The 21236-nt window shown below is 38.4% G+C and overlaps 3 protein-coding genes across 3 annotated transcripts; 1 reads left to right on the top strand and 2 right to left on the bottom strand.

The window, feature by feature from the left end:
• Positions 1 to 1248: 1248 nt before the first annotated feature.
• On the top strand, positions 1249 to 2202 carry LOC144223516 (olfactory receptor 51E1). The gene has a single exon (XM_077754236.1). It carries the CDS (start codon positions 1249 to 1251, stop codon positions 2200 to 2202), a length of 954 nt encoding a protein of 317 aa, XP_077610362.1.
• Positions 2203 to 10525: 8323 nt separating this feature from the next.
• Positions 10526 to 11488, bottom strand: LOC144223514 (olfactory receptor 51I2-like). Its single transcript, XM_077754234.1, has one exon. It carries the CDS (start codon positions 11486 to 11488, stop codon positions 10526 to 10528), a length of 963 nt encoding a protein of 320 aa, XP_077610360.1.
• Positions 11489 to 19862: 8374 nt separating this feature from the next.
• Positions 19863 to 20825, bottom strand: LOC144223515 (olfactory receptor 51I2-like). Its single transcript, XM_077754235.1, has one exon. The coding sequence runs from the start codon at positions 20823 to 20825 to the stop codon at positions 19863 to 19865; it is 963 nt and encodes a 320-aa protein (XP_077610361.1).
• Between the last annotated feature and the right edge of the window lie 411 nt (positions 20826 to 21236).

Raw genomic sequence — 21236 nt, 5'->3', positions numbered from 1 at the left:
AGGACTACTCTGCACTGACCTTCCAAATATTCTTTCATTCTTCTCGAGTCTATAGTTCATACGACCGGCAGTCCTTCCTACCTCTTACCTGTGCTATCCTCATTAGATGTCTATTGAGGGATTCTTCTTTTGATAAAACCCCCTTTTACTTTCAATGAATGTTAACTAGATACTAACTAATAAATATAGTAGGGTCTCTACCATTCAGGAATCCAGAATTCAGGCAAAACAAATATAGTAATAATTATAGTTCAGGACTGTAAATACATGAAAGCGACCTAAACAAAGTTCTTGGGGAGCACAGGGCAGGAAACATTTAATTATACCCAGGGGTACAAGCTTAGCAACACAGCATAGGAGAGAGACAGTAAACCAGGATGTGAAAGACGAGTAAGACTTTCTCAGTGGGAGGTCAAAGAAGGGGATCTGGAAGAATCTTGACGAAGGAATGAGAAGTAAACAAGAGAAAAAGACATAGAAGCATGGGAATCAGGGCCACCTTCATGAAACAGCATGCATTCTAAAGTGGCTGGAGCCCAGGGGACATCATCAGCAGTGGCAAGAGAGCAACCTAGGGCAGATGCTAGAAGACAGTCTTTTGCCACAACCTAGGAGCTTAGTATTTTTTCTAGAATNAATTGATACTTAAGTTTTAGATCAAGTTTGAAATAGCCTCCCAAATTAAGTGTTAGATTAATGTTAAAGTCTGGGTAAGGGTTAAAATTAGAGACATCATTAGGATTAGAGCTAAGATTAGGTTACCATGTTGATTCATGTTAGTATTGCTATATTTGGATTAGAATTAGTTTTAAAGATAGCCTAATGATAGAATTACAGCTGGTATTGAGCATAGGGGAGCATAAGGGAAAGATAGGGTAGAGGAAATGATGGGATACATAAAAATATCATCTAAGTCTGTATACTCAGTCAAAAGCCTATTTTTGGTGAACTAAATGATTTTAAATATGCTTACAATTTTGGTCTTAGTATTTCACTTGTTTTCAGGATTAAATTTAGAGGTGAGATTAGTATTAGGACCGGGACTGAGTTACAAATGGTTGTTAGGTTGAGTTTAGAATAGAATCAGAGTTTGGATAGGCAATGAAATTAGAGTTAGGATCAGAGAATAGGACATCAGGGTGGAGGGAAAGAAGCATGGTATCGGGATCATAGAGGATCTGACAGTGGCTTATTTTTGTATTCTAGCCTGTACCTGCTTGGCACTGGTTGAGGCTCACCTTCTTCACTATGGTGGACCCCAGTGGCAATGAATCCAGTGCCACATATTTCATTCTAATAGGCCTTCCAGGCTTGGAAAAAGCTCAGTTCTGGTTGGCCTTCCCATTATGCTCCCTCTACCTTATTGCTGTGCTAGGTAACCTGACAGTCATCTACATTGTGCGGACTGAGCACAGCCTACATGAACCCATGTATATTTTTCTTTGCATGCTTTCTGGCCTTGACATCCTTATTTCTACTTCATCTATGCCCAGAATGATGGCCATCTTCTGGTTCAATTCCACCACCATCCAGTTTGAGGCTTGTCTGCTACAAATGTTTGCCATCCACTCCTTATCTGGCATGGAGTCCACTGTACTACTGGCCATGGCCTTTGACCGCTATGTGGCCATTTGTCACCCACTACGACATGCCACAGTGCTAACATTGCCTCGTGTTACCAAGATTGGCATGGCTGCTGTGGTACGGGGTACTGCACTTATGGCACCCCTGCCTATCTTCATCAAACGACTGCCTTTCTGCCGCTCCAACATTCTTTCCCATTCCTACTGCCTACACCAAGATGTCATGAAGCTGGCTTGTGCTGACATCCATGTCAATATCATCTATGGCCTCATTGTCATCATCTCTGCCATTGGCCTGGACTCACTTCTCATCTCCTTGTCATATCTGCTTATCCTCAAGACTGTGTTGGGCTTGACACGTGAAGCCCAGGCAAAGGCATTTGGCACTTGTGTCTCTCACGTGTGTGCTGTTTTCATATTCTATGTACCTTTCATTGGGTTATCTATGGTGCACCGCTTTGGGAAGAGGCATGACTCCCTCCTGCCTGTCATTATGGCCAATACCTACCTACTTGTTCCTCCAGTGCTCAATCCTATTGTTTACGGAGTCAAGACAAAGGAGATCTGGCAGCGCATTCTTCGTCTTTTCCATGTAACCACCCATACTTCAGATCCCTAAGTGTCAGTGAAAACTTCTTTTTCATTCAAAGTTTTTCAATTTAGATTTTAATGTCAACATTTTGGAAGACAGTATTAGGGAAAAAAAAACCCAACTTCCCTAATAGAAACAAAACTGAACCTTCAAACGGGAAATTGGTTGGAGAAACTCTGTATGTATAGGGGCAGCACAACTGTATACTTTCATTCCCTGTTCTTAAATATTATTTTCCCTTTATAATTCTCTCTGTATAATTTTTAAAACCCTGAGGTGTTTGTGGCTGGAGGGTTATTACTTCCCATTTAACCATTTAGTCCAAGTCTCTAATTGCTTGTATTGATAGTCCACAGCATTCTGAGCTGAGGGCTGCATATCTAAGGAACATTGATTAAAAGTTAAGCATGGCAAAAGTAAAATAAACACAAGAGCACAATATAATCAGATAATCTTGCTTGAAACTATGATATCCTCTTCAGAATCCCCAGCTGTATTGCATCCCAGGAAAACAGATGTACCTGAATTTCTTTCTTCAAAATGATCTCCACAAAGGTTAAATAATTTCTTTTATTCTGGGCATCAGCTCTTATGAGGAGGATTAGAAGTAGAACTTTGAAAAGACTACTGTTACCTACATTAATGAAAGATGACACACTCTGTTCTGAACGTTTTCACATATCATGGACACGTTTCCTTCACTTTCTTATCAACATTTTTATCTGGGTAAGAATATGATTAGTATCACCATTATACCAATGGGGAAATTGATATTTAATGGGTATCAGTGAATTATATTAGGTCTTTTGATACCCATATGGTGGGAAGGTACTGTTAAAGAAACTCGTGAGGTAATGAGTTAGACATTTCAAAAGTCTTGCATTTTTTACGGGAGGTATTTAATTTCCTTCCTCACTCATTTAGTATCACATGTACGGATTTCCTGTTAATGTTGATGATGGCTTTAATCTCAGTAGCTCCTGGTCCATTTGCCACCATACCTGGGTAGTAGTAGCAGAAGTGTGATTGGAACATTCCCAAACAGTGGCTAGTTTGGAAAATAGTATGGTTATCAGTGGAGGCACTCATCGGATACCTGGAGAGACACTTTATGGAGAATGCAGCTGAGAACACCTAGAAGCTCATGACAGAAATGACAGGTCTCTCACAAACCAGGGGTCAAGAGCAGGAAGCATCATGAGGCTGAGCAAGGGCAGTGGACCATGTGGCTAACTGAGAAACAAGGTTAAGGCAAGTATGGCTCCAAAGAAACTGAATAGAGTATATAAGGGGACACGGTATATTCCCTAGGCTCTGAATGACCCTGTAGGAGAAGCCCACAACATCAATGCTTGGAGAACAAGACTGAAGGAGAGACCAAGAATGGCTACATCCCTGCTATCTGTATGTAGCATGAAAATGGTCCCTGAAGTTTACCTAGGCACAACACTCCTAGAAGGAAGCAGAATGGGAATGAGAAGGTGTGGGGATTATAGGAGTGCAGCCGGAATAGACAGGGAATAAATGATATCACCACCCAGAGGGGAACGCTAGTCAGACTCAAAGAGAAGCAGGTAGTATAGTAGAAAGTTGGGCACAGAGCCAGCCAGAATTTTCGGGCTATAGCTAGCAGACTATATGGTAGCCCTTTCTATGGTAGAGAGGGTATAGGGAGAGTGCATGTGATTTCTTGGACTGGAATCCAGAAGATGAGAATTGTGAGCAATATGGGATCCAATATGCTCAGGTGGGTGGTGGTCAGCAGAACTAGGAGCTTAAATTAGAGTCAATGCAGGCTTTGGTCATTTTGGAAAGAGGAGCAGCCTCTTATCCAATAAAGTCCTGATATTGGGATTGAGAGAGAGAGGGAATGAAAGTGACGGAAAGTGACAGATCTTCTTTCTTATTAGAAAAGCAGTATAACACACTTTGGACATTCCCCAAATATTAAAGAAAAATATAATGAACTCCAATAAAGTTGTCACATTAAAAGACAAACATTGTTAGCATTTTGATGTTTATTTCTCCAGATGTTTAATAAGTGTTTTATGTATGATTTTGTATGGGCATATGATGAATGTGTGTATCTGTTTTGTATTTGAGAGACAGGGATAATCAACAGGTAAATCAGACAAATTTTAAATTCTTTAAAAATCTAAAGATACAGCCATGTTTCTAGATTTTAGAAGGGCTTCCAAGTCTGTGATAGTTAATATGCTCAAAATAAGTTTCATGGCTTTAATCCTAAGTGATTTAACCATTTTGACAGTATAAATGCACACCACCACCACCACCACCACTATCACCACCACCTTCTTTACGTAATTTCTTAATAAATACTAGATTATTAAATGCCAGGTACAGAGACAAAGCTATATCAGGACTCTTCTAACTTCNGTATAGGAGGGTGCCCATTTCTCCACATCCTTGCCAGCATCTAGAGTTCTCTGAATGGGTCATTTTAGACACTCTGACTAGTGTGAGGTGATATCTCTGTGTGGTTTTGATTTGTATTTTCCTGATGAGGAGGGATACTGAGCTTCANGAAGCCTACTAGAACTGATCCAAGAATTCAGCAAAGTTGAAGGGTATAAAATCAACGTACAGAAATCGGTTACATTCTTATACACTAATAATGAAGCAACAGAAATAGAAATCAAGAAGCTGATCCCATTCACAATTGCACCAAAAAACCCATAAAATACCTAGGAATAAATCTAACCAAGGATACAAGAGATCTGTATGAGGAAAACTATAGAAAACTTATGAAAGAAATTGAAGAAGACACAAAGAAATGGAAAAACATTCCATGCTCATGGATTGGTAGAATAAATATAGTTAAAATATCATTACTACCCAAAGCAATCTACACATTCAATGCAATTCCAATCAAAATTGCACCAGCAAACTTCTCAAAACTGGAACAAACTATCCTAAAATTTGTATGGAACCACAATAGACCCTGAATAGCCAAAGTAGTATTGAAGAATAAAACCAAAAAGGTTGGTATCACCATCCCAGACTTTAGCCTCTACTACAAAGCTGTCATCATCAAGAGAGTATGGTATTGGCACAAAAATAGACACATAGACCAATGGAAGAGAATTGAGAACTCAGAGCTTGACCCAAAGGTATAGATCAGATTTCTGAATATTTATTTCATGAATACTCACTGGGTCACCTGGAAAGGCCTGGAGTTAAGGACTAGAATGAGAAGAATAGGCTGCCTGTTTCAGGAGATTTGGCTGGAATGTAGGGTATGTTCTGGCAAAGACCTTCATCATGTGCCTTTCGTGTGAGTATCCTTTTATCTTCACCATTTCCTTGTTTAGACATTGCTGTCTCTGACCCTACTGCCTCAGACATTTGGACTTTTTGTTGGGTCCTGGAGGAGTCTGTATAATATTAAATCTCAGTCTATAAGTCACTCATTTTTTAGGTTTATTTAGAAATATTTCATAAACATGTCTTGTGTTCTTTATTCTGACTACCAGGGCTCTGGTCCGGATACTTATGTCTTGCTTAGAGGATTGCCATACTTCCACATTTGTCTCCTTGCCTTGAACATTTTTTACACAAGTCCTAAGTCCCATGTAGTTTGCAGGAATTTTTCCAAACACAATTCCAATTATCTTACTCCCCTATTTAAAATCCATTGAGGGTCTTTTATTGCCTCCTATATAGAGTTACTTCTTAGAATGACAGTAGGCCATTCTTATTTACTTCCCATCTTATTTTTTCAGTGTAAAATCTCTAATTTTTCCATGTAGTGTGTTTTTCAGCTCCGAAAAGAGGCATCCTATTCTTCTCATTCTAGTCTTTAACTCCAGGCCTTTCCAGGTGACCCAGTGAGTATTCATGAAATAAATAATCAGAAATCTGATCTAGAAGTTAGAAGAGTCCTGCTGTAGCTTTGTCTCTGTATCTGACATTTAATAATTTAGTATTTATTAAGAAATTACATAAAGAAGATGGTGGTGGTAAGACTGCTGTTTATTCTTCCAGAAAAGACACTGGAGGTATGAATTTCTTAAATGTATTTCTTTACATTAGCATAATTATCACAAAGTCTTTATTAATCAAGATGACACCAAGCTGGGTCTTATAAAGGCTTTTATTAATTTGCTTTGGGTCAATATCCTCTCACCATCTTAGGAAACTTACATTATTGTTCCTTCTCCCTCTTGGATATTCAAACCAACCATCTCAATCATTTCTAGCATTCATAATGTTCAAGCCTCTTACATATTAAAATCAACAAGTATAAACTTACGTAGATCCTATATTCCTCTTTGATCTCTTTCCTTTCTTAGCCAAATCTCTTAGAGAAGTCATCTATAACTTATCTCCATGTGTGCATCATTCATCTAACTCTTTCATTACTCCAATATAACTTTGTCTTCATTCAGACTACCAAAGGCATTCACTGTCATCATCAAGGATATCTGTGTGTCTGAGGTTTTAAGTCCTTACCTTCCTCGACTTCTCAACAACATTCAACACAGTTGACTACTACCTCTTTCTTGATACGTTTTCTTCCTTTGCCCTCCATAGCATCACACCTGTGGTTTTCCTCTTGTCTCTCTTAGTACTTGTCATTTTCCTTTGCCACATACATTCTACTCCGCTTTATGAGAGAAAATGGTATCAGAGGGCTTGAAATTAGCCCTTTAATTATTATGCAGTGCATTTGGGTTGATGGCTTTTATTGGCATCTGTATATGATGACTTAAGTTTTATCTCTAGTGTAGAGCATCTGGCTAGTTGAGAGATCCTGGGCCACGAGTCTAATGACCAGCGCAATCTAGTCATTTGGATGCCTTCAGCGGAGTTCAGACTCAGAGTGTCCATAGTCAAACCCATGATATTCTTTGCCCAACTGAATTTCTCTATTCACGTTTTATATTTCAGTTAATCATGGCACCATTTACCCTAAAGTGTCCCAAACTATCAGTCATCTTCGGTCTTTCCTTTTTCTTCTCTTTGCCTTCAAATTTGATCCAAAATCAAGATATATAATTTCTACTTATAGAATAACTTTGAACTTATCTCCTTCTCTTTATCCCCAGACCCCAATTCCAAGTTTCCACTAAATCTCATCCTGACTATAGAAAGAGCTTTCTGATAATTTAATCTGTTCTCTACAACTCAGCATAAAAAATATTGTTTTAAAATTAATGTGACCATGTCAAAATGATCCTCATCCTGATTATCACATTATTACCTCCCATATTTCTGATTGGTTCTTATTTATGTTTTTCATATTTGTCTTAAGCCAAATAGTACTTTGTGCTTTGATTTCCAGTAGCAGTGCTTTTCATTCCATTACTTTACTGTGTCATGCTTCCCTTTCCACAGCTATTTGGAGACAGGGTTTCTTTGCCTAATATACCTTACCATAAATGTTCTCTTTTTCCTAGTTAATTTCTCTTCAAAATATGGGCTTTTTGAGAAAAGCCATTTCTGATCCTTTGAACAGGTGAAATATCCTTATTGTGTACTTTCATAGAACCATCTATCTGTTAATTTATTTATTTAGTCACCGTGGTGGGCAGAATTCTAAAACACACCACAAAAATATCCTGTTCTAGTTCCCAAAACTTTTGTGTATGTGAAATATCAAATCTGTGATTATGTTATTATGTGGCACAGCTGACTTTAAGATATGTGGGCTTAAGCACACATGAGCCCTTAGAAGAAGAGACATTCCTGCAGCTACCTAGTGACAGAAGTTAGAGACAGTCAAAGTTAGAGAAGAACGTGATGCATTGTTGCTGATTTGGTATTGAAAGGGGTCATGTGAAAAGGAGTGTGTGTAGCCTTAAGGAACTGAGGAATAGACAGCAGTTGCACAACCTCAAGGAACTGGCTTCTTCCAACAGCTCAAATAAACTTGGAAACAGATTCTTTTCCAGGGCTAACAGGCAAGAATCCTGTTGACTGATACCTTGATTTTGACCTTATATAAGAGACCCCCAGTTAGGGAATCTAGCCAAACCCATCCATACCTCTGACCTTCAGAATGTGAGGTAATAAATGGGTGTTATTTTAAGATACTATTTTTTTGTAATTTTTTAATGCAGCAGTGGAAAACTGGTCACTGAATACATTTTTAGTGTTGTTAATATTAAGTGCTATTAAAATGAGTGAAAACCTTGCATTGAGAATGCAATGTGGTTTAGACTATTCCTTCACTGAACTTAGAGTCTACTGGGGGAAGAGGAGCCTAAATGGATAGCCCTTAATTCATTGCAAATTTACATTTATTTCAGTACACATTTAGTCTAGCCCCCCAAGTCTTCGAATTTGGTAAAATACTACTCCTGTGATTGTGTTGTGTTATATGGCACAGCTGACCTTAAGTCAGGATGTTTATATCTTAATGGGCTGAGATAATTACAAGAGCCTTTAAAAGAAGGGACATTTCTGCAGCTGGTGACAGAAGAAGTCAGAGATATTTCATTGATATGTATTCCTTCCATGATTATCAAGCCTGGTTTTGGTACCTTTATATTCTGATCAACTAGCAGAGTGCTTGGCACATAGTGGTCGCTAAAGAAAAAACAATTTGTTAATACATAAAAGGTAAAATCCTCCCAAGTTAGATAGCTGGTAAGTATAAGAGACAGATTTAGAATTTGAATAAGGTTTGTTTCCTGACTCTACAGTTTGTGTCCTTAACCACTATAACCCAGTGCAGGCACTATATATTAAGATATTGTGATATTGACTCTCATACTTTTGGAAGGATGGGGGTTGGGTAAGAAGAAAGACAGACATCCCTTTTCAGCCTTCACTTTGTATGAAGGTATACTCAAGCAGAAATATATTAACAAATCTTAGTATTGTACTTTTTTTCCTGGAAAAATTCTTTATGGAGCCAGAGTATTTCACTGAGGTATGAAGGGTGTAAATTCTGAGAAAAGGACCCAGGAGGAGATCCCTTAGGGTGAAAAAGTAGGAAACCTTCACTAGGTGAGGAACCTGAGTTCGATCAGTTCATTTGCACCTCTCATATCTCCAGGTCAGCTATCCAAACTCAACTAGAATCCTTTTCACAAACTTTTGTAATTATTCATATGTATTTTTTTTTCTGAAAGACCAGAGGCTCCCTGGAATAAACATCTCCAAGTTATCTCTTAATTAATTAATCTATTGCCCATTTCCCCATTTAGATTCATTTATACATTCAAAAAAATTATTAAGCAGCTATTATTCCACCACAGCTAGGAACTGAGTATATTTTGGCACCCAAGGGGTTTAGAGTCTAGTCAAGTGATAGACTGTTTCATATCTCACACATGCGCATATTGTATAGAAGACAAACACAGTCCAGTGAATAATGTGGAAAAGAGAATTGGACAGGATTTCCTGAGAAATTAGGCTTCTACTTAAGTAATAAGAAGTGTAGCTAGAAATGAGACGTAGGTATGGTGGGGAGATGAGAACATTGCAGGCAAAGTAAATGGCGTCAGGGAAGACCCTGAGACCAGATAAAAGCTTAAGCTGATAGCCTTTTTGGCTCTAGTTTTGCTTGTATGTCAACACATTTTTAGCCTGCAATACATACTCCTAACTAATTTTATAGGAAAAATATTTAACAAATGGTGTATATGTTTTTGGGCAAAACAATCTACTTAGCATAGTATATACAGTTAGTATACAGTTATGTTAGTATATGCAGTCCTATATAATTCTGTACAAATTGTACAATCTTTCTGGCTTCATCCTATACCACTCCCTCTTCAAACCTTATGCCACAGTCTCTCCTGTATATATGTAATGAGCAGTAGAGACATAAAGAAGTGCAGGAATGAGTGCAGGAATGCTTAACTTTCCATGAACACGTTTACTTCTTCAAAACGTGGAGCCTTTTCTCATGTTTCTCTTTTTCCTAGATTTTTCTCTTCCTTACTGAATTCCTACTTTGCCTAGAGAAACCCTACACATTTTTCCAGGTGAAATCAAAAGCATTCTCTCCTTTGTAGAGGTTTGTCTGATCTTCCCAGGCAATTTCTGGCAACTACCAATTTGCAGTTCCTCTAGTAACCTCTTGCACAGAACTTTATTATGGTATCTGTATGATGGTTTTGTATTTAGCTGACTTTATGCTCATACAAGAATGTGTTTCTGGAGAGAAAGGATCATGTTTAATATATTTTTCAATCTTTAATTCTCAGCACTATTTATGGTAAAAAGCAAATCATGAATGTAAATTTGAAACGTAAATAATCCTGATGGTCTAGCCCTGAGTAAGAATTTTCAATGCTTGCTGAGTGTAGCAGGTTCCTGTGAGGTACAACAGCAAGTTCTTTATGGTACCCAGACCCAGTTATATTTCATAGTTTGATCAGTCTTGGCCTTTTCTCTTTAGCATCCTAAGCGTGGCCTTCCTAATAGGCTTGGATTTCACACTGTAGATGATGGGGTTGAGCACAGGGGGTACCACCAAGTATACATAGGCAACCAGGGCATGTACAATGGGGGGCAAGTGCCTCCCAAAACGGTGGATCATGGACATGGTAATGCCTGGAATGAAGAAGACAAAGACAGCCAGGATGTGGGAGACACAGGTGTTGAAGGCTCGGATGCGCTCCCTAGGAGATGCCAGGCCCAGGACTGTATGTAGGATGAGAGCATAGGATAGCATGATGAGCAGAGAGTCTATGCCTCCAGTTGACAATACCACATAGAGCCCATAGAGGATGTTGATGGTGATGTCAGCACAGGCTTTTCTCATCACATCAGGATGAAAACAGAAGGAGTGGGACAAGAGGATTTTGTTAGGGCAGAAGTTCAGGCGTTTAAGCAGGAAGGGCACTGGGAAGAGAGACAGGGTAGCACGGGCCACAATGGCCATCCCAATCTTGATGATGACATTATTGGTGAGGACAGCTGCATAGCGAAGAGGGTTTGAGATGGCCACAAAGCGGTCAAATGACATGGCCAGGAGCACCGACGACTCCACCGAAGAAAAGGAGTGGAGGAAGAACATCTGGACCAGGCAGGCATTGAAGCCTATGAGCCGATGGTCAAACCAGAGCACGGCCAAGGTGGTGGGCAGTGTGGACAGGGTGAGGCCCACATCGGTGAGGGCCAGCATGGACAAGAAGTAGTACATGGGCTGGTGCAGGCTGGGAGTCCTTGTCACAGCCAAGAGGATCAGGCAGTTTCCAGTGAGGGCCACAGTGTACATGGAAGAGAAGGGGATAGAGATCCATCCATGAACAGCTTCCAGGCCTGGGATGCCAATCATCAGGAAGGCATGTGGCTGGAAGAAGGAGATGTTGACATAGGTCTGGGAAGGGAGCATCTTTGGAAAACAGTCGAGGTCTCTTGAAAGATGTGACCTTTTCTGTCTGGCTAGACAGAAAGACAATGACAGGACAGCTGTTATTATGAAGACATTTTTTAATGCTGTATATAATATTTCATTAATTATTTCCCATCTTCTCAGCTCTTTGTATTTTTAACCATTCCAGGAATGTACACACATTCGCTAATATATCCTCCAAACAAATGCATAATGTAGGGGATAGTTTAACTTCCTCCTAATAACTGGAAAATAAATGACTGAAAAAGAAATACATTTCACTTATCCTGTTGCCCTATCTAGAGAAACAAAAGGGTACTAATTTTCTTGGACACAGAGTCTGGAGTTCGGAATAATTATCTGAATCAGGAGATTTCTCTGCTTTAGGCAAGTAGACACCTTCATTTCCTCTGCCTCATCTAGGGGCATAGACCTGCAGTCTCTCGAAGTCCAATCCTCACATTTCTTCCTGCTTCTGATATGTGCTCATCTTCTCCCATTGTCTCCTCCTCTGGCAGCAGCTGAAGAGAAGGGATCTGAGACTCACTAACCAGACCTCCATCCTTCTAAGTAATATAGAAGGGGTTGTATTTTGGCCCCAAGGTACTTACCTTGTTGTCACAGCCTTCTCCACCTCTCCACATCCTGAAGGAGGCCAGAAAAACTCTGCAACTAAGACACTACCTTTATACCACTGGCTGGGTACCTTAGTGAGTTGCTACTCTCCAGGGATATCCAAGCCGTAGCCCAGAGGATAGTCTATACTTGTTTTTTCTTGGGCAATGGAAAATGAGTGGGATATATGTGTTGGCATAGAGGGTTATAGAGAAAATGAGATATTTGAGCAACTGAGATGTTGAGGAGAGGTGTAGTATCCTCATCTGTAAGTTCATCCATTCTAACACATCTGCAGGAAATTTTAGTGGCATTTCAATTTTTTTCCTTTACTGTGCTCTTCAGTGATATCAGATCAGGAATCTGGAGTCACACAGAATGCCATTCTGGCCCTGCCAAATGGTACCTTTCAGAGACATGGGATTCACTATGTCTCTTTCTCTCTACTCTCTCCTTGGCCCCGAGGGTTATTCATTCAGACTAAGCATTGCCACTTCCCGTGTCTGTTCTTTATGTGACATTGTGAAAGACCCATTCTGTTACACAGCAAATATGTATTGAATAACCTGAGAAGATAGATGGGGAATAAAGGGCCCCAAGATAGAGAGATATGAACGGGGGTACACATGTTTCCTGGGTGCTTTCATATCTCTGTTTATATGTTTTTAGAAATACGGAGTATCTTCCTACTTAGGGAATTTTCCTTGCTATCTTCTTCCATCCCTAGGAGTTTCCTTTTTTTTTTCTTATTGATGAAATGAAAATATTAAGAAGCTACAGGGATGATATGCCATAGTTTGTGTGTGTGTGTGTGTGTGTGCATGGCAGCTTTATTACTGTATAATTGATGTGCAAAAATTATTAATGTATTAATTTAATAAATTTGGACACATGCATACATTCATGAATTTTCATCATAGTCAAGCCAATACACATATCACTCAATTCCTAAAGTTTTCTTGTTGCAAATGGGAGGATTTCCATTTTTTTTTTAAAGACTTGAATAATATTCTACAGTACATATATACCACATTTTCTTTATTCATCTTTTGATGGACATTTGGATTGTTGGATCTTGGCTATTATGAATAATGTTTCAGTGATAATGGACGTGCTAAATATGTAAGGAATGTACCTCTACATAATAAAGGACATATATGACAATCCCACAACTAACATCATACTCAACAGTGAAAAACTAAAATATTTTCCTTTCACATCAAGAACAAGGCAAAGATGCTCATTCTTTCCATTTCTGTTCTACATAGAACTGAAAGTCCTAATCAGAGCAATTAGACAAGAAAAAGACATAAAAGCATCAAATTGGACATAGGAAGTAAAATTATCTTTCTTTGCAGACAACATGATCTTATGTGTAGAAAACTCCCAAAACTCCATTAAAAAATTGTTAGAACTAATAAATAAACATAGTAAAGTTGAAGGAAACAAAATCAATATACAAAAATCAGTTGTTTTTCTATATACTAACAGTGAAATATTCAAATAGAAAATTACTAAAACAATCCCTTTAACAATAGCATGAAAAAGAATAAAATACTTAGGGCTATACTTAACCAAGAGATGAAAGACTTATACACAGAAAACTGCAAATCATTGATGAAAGAAACTAAGACAAATAAATGGAAAGATATTGTATTTCATGGATTAAAAGATTTCATATTGTCAAAATATTCATATTGTGCAAAGTGATCTATGAATTCAGTGCAATTCCTATCAAAATCTCAATGACATTTTTTACAGAAATAGGAAAAAAAAATCTTAAAATTCATATGGAACCACAAGAGACCCAAAATAGTCAAAGTAGTTTTGAGAGAGAGGAAAAAATCTGGAGGCATCATCCTTCCTGATTTCAAAACACATTACAAATCTACAGGTATTTAAAAAGTATGGTACTGGGGTACCTGGCTGTCTCAGTTGGAAGAGCATGCAACTTTTGATCTCAGGATTGTGACTTCAAGACTCTCATTGGGTGTAGAGATTATTTTAAAAATTAAAAAAAAGACACTACTCATATAAAAACTGACATTTGGGATAGAGGGCCNTCACATCAAGAACAAGGCAAAGATGCTCATTCTTTCCATTTCTGTTCTACATAGAACTGAAAGTCCTAATCAGAGCAATTAGACAAGAAAAAGACATAAAAGCATCAAATTGGACATAGGAAGTAAAATTATCTTTCTTTGCAGACAACATGATCTTATGTGTAGAAAACTCCCAAAACTCCATTAAAAAATTGTTAGAACTAATAAATAAACATAGTAAAGTTGAAGGAAACAAAATCAATATACAAAAATCAGTTGTTTTTCTATATACTAACAGTGAAATATTCAAATAGAAAATTACTAAAACAATCCCTTTAACAATAGCATGAAAAAGAATAAAATACTTAGGGCTATACTTAACCAAGAGATGAAAGACTTATACACAGAAAACTGCAAATCATTGATGAAAGAAACTAAGACAAATAAATGGAAAGATATTGTATTTCATGGATTAAAAGATTTCATATTGTCAAAATATTCATATTGTGCAAAGTGATCTATGAATTCAGTGCAATTCCTATCAAAATCTCAATGACATTTTTTACAGAAATAGGAAAAAAAAATCTTAAAATTCATATGGAACCACAAGAGACCCAAAATAGTCAAAGTAGTTTTGAGAGAGAGGAAAAAATCTGGAGGCATCATCCTTCCTGATTTCAAAACACATTACAAATCTACAGGTATTTAAAAAGTATGGTACTGGGGTACCTGGCTGTCTCAGTTGGAAGAGCATGCAACTTTTGATCTCAGGATTGTGACTTCAAGACTCTCATTGGGTGTAGAGATTATTTTAAAAATTAAAAAAAAGACACTACTCATATAAAAACTGACATTTGGGATAGAGGGCCCAGAAATGAATGACATATATGCAGTTTTTGACAAGGGTCCCTAGAATATACAATCGGGAAAACACAGTCTCTTTAACAAATGTTGTGGGTAAAACTGGATATCTCCATGCAAATGAATGACATCGAGCTCTTATCTTACACAATATATAAAAAATGGAGCTGGAATTATAAAACTCATAGAAGAAAACATAAATAAGAATCTTCATGACACTAGACTTGACAATAATTTATTGGATATGACACCAAAAGCAAAATCAATAAAAGCAAAATTAGACTACATCAAACTAAAAATTTAATACCCATGAAGCACCTGAGTGGCTCAGTTGGGTGAGCATCTGACTTAGGCTTAGGTCATGATCTCACAATTTGTGAGTTTGAACCTTGCATTGGTCTCTCTGCTGTCAGCACAGAGCAAGCTTTGGATCCTCTGATCCCTTCTCTCTCTGTCCCTCCCCTGCTGGCTTTCTCCCTCTCTCACAATAAACAAACAAAGAAACAAACTTAAAAAATTAATGCATAGCAAAGGGAACAACAAAGTAAAAAGGCAACCCATGGAATGTGAGAAACCACACATCTGATAAAGGATTAATATAAAAATATATATGAGGAACTCTTACAACTCAATAGCAAAAAAAATCTAAATAACCTGATTAAAAAATGGGCAAAAAAATTGAATATATATTTCTCCAAAGACATACAAAGGGCCAACAGATATGTGTAAAGGTGTTCACCCACTAATTATTAGGGAAAAGCAAATCAAAACCACGATGAGATATCATCCCACACCTGTTAGGATTGCTGTTATCAAAGGAAGAAAAGAGAAGGAAACCCAAATGATAACAAGTATTGGTGAGGATGTGGAGAAGTTGGAATCCTGGTGTACTGTTGACAGTTATGTAAACTGGTGTAGCCACCATGGGTACAATATTCAGGTACTCAAAATATTAGAAGTAGAATTACCATATCATCTAGCAGTTCTACTTTTGGATGTATGCCAAGAGAATTGATATCTGGATTCAAAGAAATATTTGCAGAAGAATCTTAAGAGAACATCTGTATTTCCTAACATTAGCCTATAAATCCTACTTCAACTTGCTAAGTTTTCTGCCAATGCACCTGTCAGTGAAGAAGGGGCCTGCTCTAGTGGTCTCTTCAGGATGACTTTGAATGAAGGTGTCTCTATACCAGAGACAATGAACTTGAAGAGCCAAAGCAAAATAGAGTGATGTGTAACTAAAGTCTAGAGTCTCTAATATTATAATCTCAGGCAATCATGGAAGGCCTGGGGAAAACTGTAGGTGAGCAAGAAGAACCCTTTGGGAACAAAGGATGACCATTTGCTCCACAGCTGTGAAGGGTTTTATTTATAGCTTTCATTGCTTTTGAGTGTGGTGTGAATGTAGAAACTAGCTGTTAAATAGACATCTCTATATTTGTTCAGGAATTATTATTTATAAATGGGTTTATTCAAATAATATTCCTGAAGCCATGTCTGGGCCAATCCCTTTTACGGTTAATTAAGGCATTCAACGTTAATGAGTGAATCGGTATTGCCTTCCAGGAACTAGAATAGATCAGTACAAGAGATGATTTCAATAGCAGTGATAAGCTCTCTGAGAGACATGTGTACAAGCTGCAAAGAGAGTAGAAGACAGGAGATCAAGAAACAAGACATGGAAGACAGAACCTTTAATCTCTTCCTGGAAGGACAAGAGTCTTCCACTTAAGGTGGAGAAAGTAGCCGGTGACTATTACAGCAGTAAAAATAAGCTGGGAGTTCCACTCACCAGAGCTGTGCAATTATGGGTTCATCCTCTACTGCCTACATTTGGAGGTAAACTGAGGGAGGAGTGCTAGACCCTGCACCCAAACATCTTTATTTCTGACCAGACCCATAGCTTTATGGTGTCTTTCACTGTCTTCATTGGTTCATCTGCTAAAACATCATTTTTTAAGCAACGTGTTTTTATGTGCCAGGCCCAAGTTAAGCACTGAGAACAAAGAAATAACTAGAACATCCGCAGTGATCCCTAGCTTTAAGGATTTAACATCTCAAATATAACGTAATTATTTACAGTATAGTGTATTAAGTACCACAGTTGAAGGAAGCACTAGGTGCTTGGGGATCACTGTTGAAACCCCTGACTTGGCTTAGGATGGGAGTGGGGAAAATCCCAAGTCAAGTCTTAATGAAAAATACATTCTAGTCAATAGGAAATATAATTATTTTGCTTCCTCTGTATTCTAATTCTGTATTCTGAACACCAGTGGATTACCTTACCAAGGCTTAGTCTTAGGATCTCTCTCAGCATTCATTCAATAATTACCTGAGACACTACTGTCTCTCTTGAGATATTAGGATCGTGGGCATGGAGCTTGCTTGCTCTCTCCCTCCTGGCCATTCCACACAGTGCAAACACACACAAACACACACATACCATACACATACACACTTTTTATGCAGATTCATTAAAAAAGCTTTTTTAATGTTTATTTCTTTTTGAGAGAGAGAGAGAGAGACAGAGCATGAGTAGGGGAGGGACAGAAAGAGAGGGAGATACAGAGCCCAAAGCAGACTCCAGGCCCTGAATTGTCAGCACAGAGCCTGACACAGTGCTCAAAGTCATGAACCATGAGATCATGGCCTGAGCTGAAGTTGGACGCTTAACCGACTGAGCCACACAGATGCTCCTCTGCAGACTCATTTTTAAAAATTAATTTTATTTTTTTAAAAATTAACTTTATTTTATTAAAAAGAGATTTTTAAGCCAGCTCCACACTCAGCATGAGCCTGATGCAGAGCTCAATCCCACGACCCTGGGATCATTACCTGAGCTGAAATAAAGAGAATCAGGAGTTGGACTCTCAACCGACTGAGCCACCCAGGCTCCCCTCTGCAGATTCATTTGAAAGCAAACTGTAGACATTGAAATCCTTCTCAATAAACATTAAATATGGACCTTCTACAAGCGGATTCTCATACATAATCACAAAACTATTTTCAAATCTAAGCAAATTATACTAACATAATAATACTGTCAAGATACAGTACATATTCAGATTTCACAATTGTCCTAATAATTACTGGTTAATGGTAGTTTTTGGTTGTTGTATCCGTTTAATCTCTTTTAATTTAGATTAATTCTCCAACATTGTTTTTACAGAATTGCCTTTTTTAAGATTACGGGGTAGGGTGTGTGTGGTGCTTCTTATATTTAAGATATATCTGATTACTTTCTCATGGTTAGATTTAAGTTGGATATTTTTTGGTAGGAATTTCATGTATATGATTTTGTGTTTTTATTTTTCAGATCAGAAGGTATATAAGGTCAGATTATCTTATTACTGGTTAAGCTAAATTTGATCACTTTCTTAAGGTGGTAATTACCAATTTCTTTTTTGTAAAGGTACATTCATCCTCTTCTATTTAGTAAAAAGGCTGTGCAGTGATACTTTAAGACTGTGTGAATATTGTTTCCCAATATCTTTTAAACATTTGTTGATTATTTTAAAATTACATTAAAAGTGGCAAAAAGGTAATTTTCTAAATCTATCAGTACTTTCTAAAGAAGAGTTGTTTTTTCCTTCTTTTCTTCCTCTTTGTTTTGAATCACTATGCACTCACACTTTGAGTGAGTCAATTTGCTATAACCACCTGCTGTCAAAATTATTTTTAATGTTCTAATTGACACACATATATCCACTGGTAGCTTCTTCAAATGAGTTTGTGGGGGTTTTCTGTTTTTTGTTTTTTTCACATGACTCCACTGTCTTAGTGTTCTTTACGGCTTTAGGCACATAAGCTATTCCAGTATGACCTTATGTTTTTTCTGCTTCATACCTGGAATTAGCCATGGCCCCAAGGATCCCAGGGAATTGTGGGAATTGGTTTTTAAAAACCAGTATGTGGGCCCTAGGTTTGCTCATTGCTTCTGGCACTTTCAAAGGAAAAAAGAAGAGGAAGGTAGAGATAAAATTTTAATAAATATATTTAATTTTTCCTTATTGACTTACTTTTAGCCTCCATTCTCTTTTCCCCAGACTGTTACATCAACCTCCTAAATGCCTTTCTTGCACTTTTTTTCCTCCCCTTTCACTTTTCTAACTTATAGCACACAGTTAAGTCTGTGCAACCTTTAAAGATGCAATACCCTTTCCATGGCTGACTCTTAAACCAGGAATGAGAGGAGACGTTTCCATGAGGCCTAAAGGGCCCTGAGGAGTCTCACCACTGCTCATCATTTCTAGTTCATCTTTTGCCATTCTCTCTCCAACACCCACACACCGATTATGCTGAGCCACATCTGGCTACTCACCTTTCTGCAAACCCAGCAGATAATTCCACATCTCAGTGTTTTTTGTTTTTTACATTATTTTCCCTTTAGTAGGTGTGTCTTCCCCTTGCCTGCTTTTTCTGCCTGACAAACTCTTTATTACCTTTCAGTCTCCTTCTTCCCTGAATCATTTCTCATTTCTTCTAGGTAAGACAGGAAACCTATTTCTGGGTTCCTATAGCATTTTGTGTGTACCTATCATAGCCTCATTACATTTAATTGTAATTGTATATTTAGAATCTTCTGACAATGGCGAGGCAAGACCATGTATGATTCATTTTACTGTCTCTAGTAATGACACAGATTCTCACACAAGTAAATATTGAATTAAAAAGCTGAAGTTAATGAGTTCAGGAAAGAATCAAGACTTTGGGGTTTGTTGCCCATCAGTCTGAGAGTATCCATTTGCTGTCATACTCTTGGCAATCCTTGGGTCAAGGATCTGAGTGAGAGCTTTCTGGACATAAGACTGGTCATGTTTTTCCTCAGATTCTGTGGTTGTTTCTTGGTTTCATCAGCCTTGCCTCTTCTCTCTCAATAGTCTGAGCATCGCCTCCCTGATGGGCTTGGATTTCACACTGTAAATGATGGGGTTGAGCACAGGGGGCACCACCAGGTACACATAGGCAATAAGAGCATGTACCATGTGAGGCAGGTGCCTTCCAAAATGGTGGATCATTGACACTCCTATGACTGGGAGGTAGAAAATCAGAACAGCTAATATATGAGAAACACATGTGTTGAGGGCCTGGGCACGCTCTCTGGGAGAGGCCAGACCCATCACTGTATAAAGAATAAGGGTATAGGACAGGACAATAGGCAAAGAGTCTATGCCCACTGTGGATAAAACTACATAAAGTCCATAGAGGATGTTGACAGTAATGTCAGCACAGGCCCATTTCATGACATCTGCATGGAAACAGAAGGAGTGGGACAAGAGGATTTTGTTAGGGCAGAAGTTCAGGCGTTTAAGCAGGAAGGGCACTGGGAAGAGAGACAGGGTAGCACGGGCCACAATGGCCATCCCAATCTTGATGATGACATTATTGGTGAGGACAGCTGCATAGCGAAGAGGGTTTGAGATGGCCACAAAGTGGTCAAATGACATGGCCAGGAGCACTGATGACTCCACCACAGAGAAGGAGTGGAGGAAGAACATCTGGACCAGGCAGGCATTGAAGCCTATGAGCCGATGGTCAAACCAGAGCACGGCCAAGGTGGTGGGCAGTGTGGACAGGGTGAGGCCCACATCGGTGAGGGCCAACATGGACAAAAAGTAGTACATGGGCTGGTGCAGGCTGGGAGTCCTTGTCACAGCCAAGAGGATCAGGCAGTTTCCAGTGAGGGCCACAGTATACATGAAAGAGAAGGGGATAGAGATCCATCCATGACCAGACTCCAGGCCTGGGATGCCAATCATCAGGAAGGCATGTGGCTGGAAGAAGGAAATGTTGACATAGGTCTGGGAAGGGAGCATCTTTGGAAAACAGTCGAGATCTCTAGAACGGTGTGACCTTTTCAGTCTGGACAAAAAAATAAGACAAGACAAAATCATTAGAAAATATACCAGCTCTGATATTAGGTGACATAGTTCCTAATTAGCACATTAGCAAATAGAAATGTAAAGGGGATTTAAAAATGGACTCAATCTAGAAACCAACTAGAGAATAACTATAATTTAAATCCATTGACTATCAAAGTATCATTTTGTAATGTGAAACACTGATTTCTTCATATATTGAGGAAAGCAGAGCTTTCTTTAAAAATATGTGAGATGATCCTAAAGGGCCTAACAAAAAATGCTCTATTTTAAATAAGAAACAGTGGCCTCATGGAAATAAATTACACACTTATGGTAGAAGCCTGAAAGGTTAATGCATGGGCATTA

Source organism: Crocuta crocuta, unplaced genomic scaffold, assembly GCF_008692635.1.
Source record: "Crocuta crocuta isolate KB4526 unplaced genomic scaffold, BGI_CrCroc_1.0 scaffold1569, whole genome shotgun sequence".
Lineage (NCBI taxonomy): Eukaryota > Metazoa > Chordata > Mammalia > Carnivora > Hyaenidae > Crocuta > Crocuta crocuta.
The sequence above is the reverse complement of the archived record's forward strand: the minus strand, read 5'-3'. Positions and strand labels throughout refer to the sequence as shown.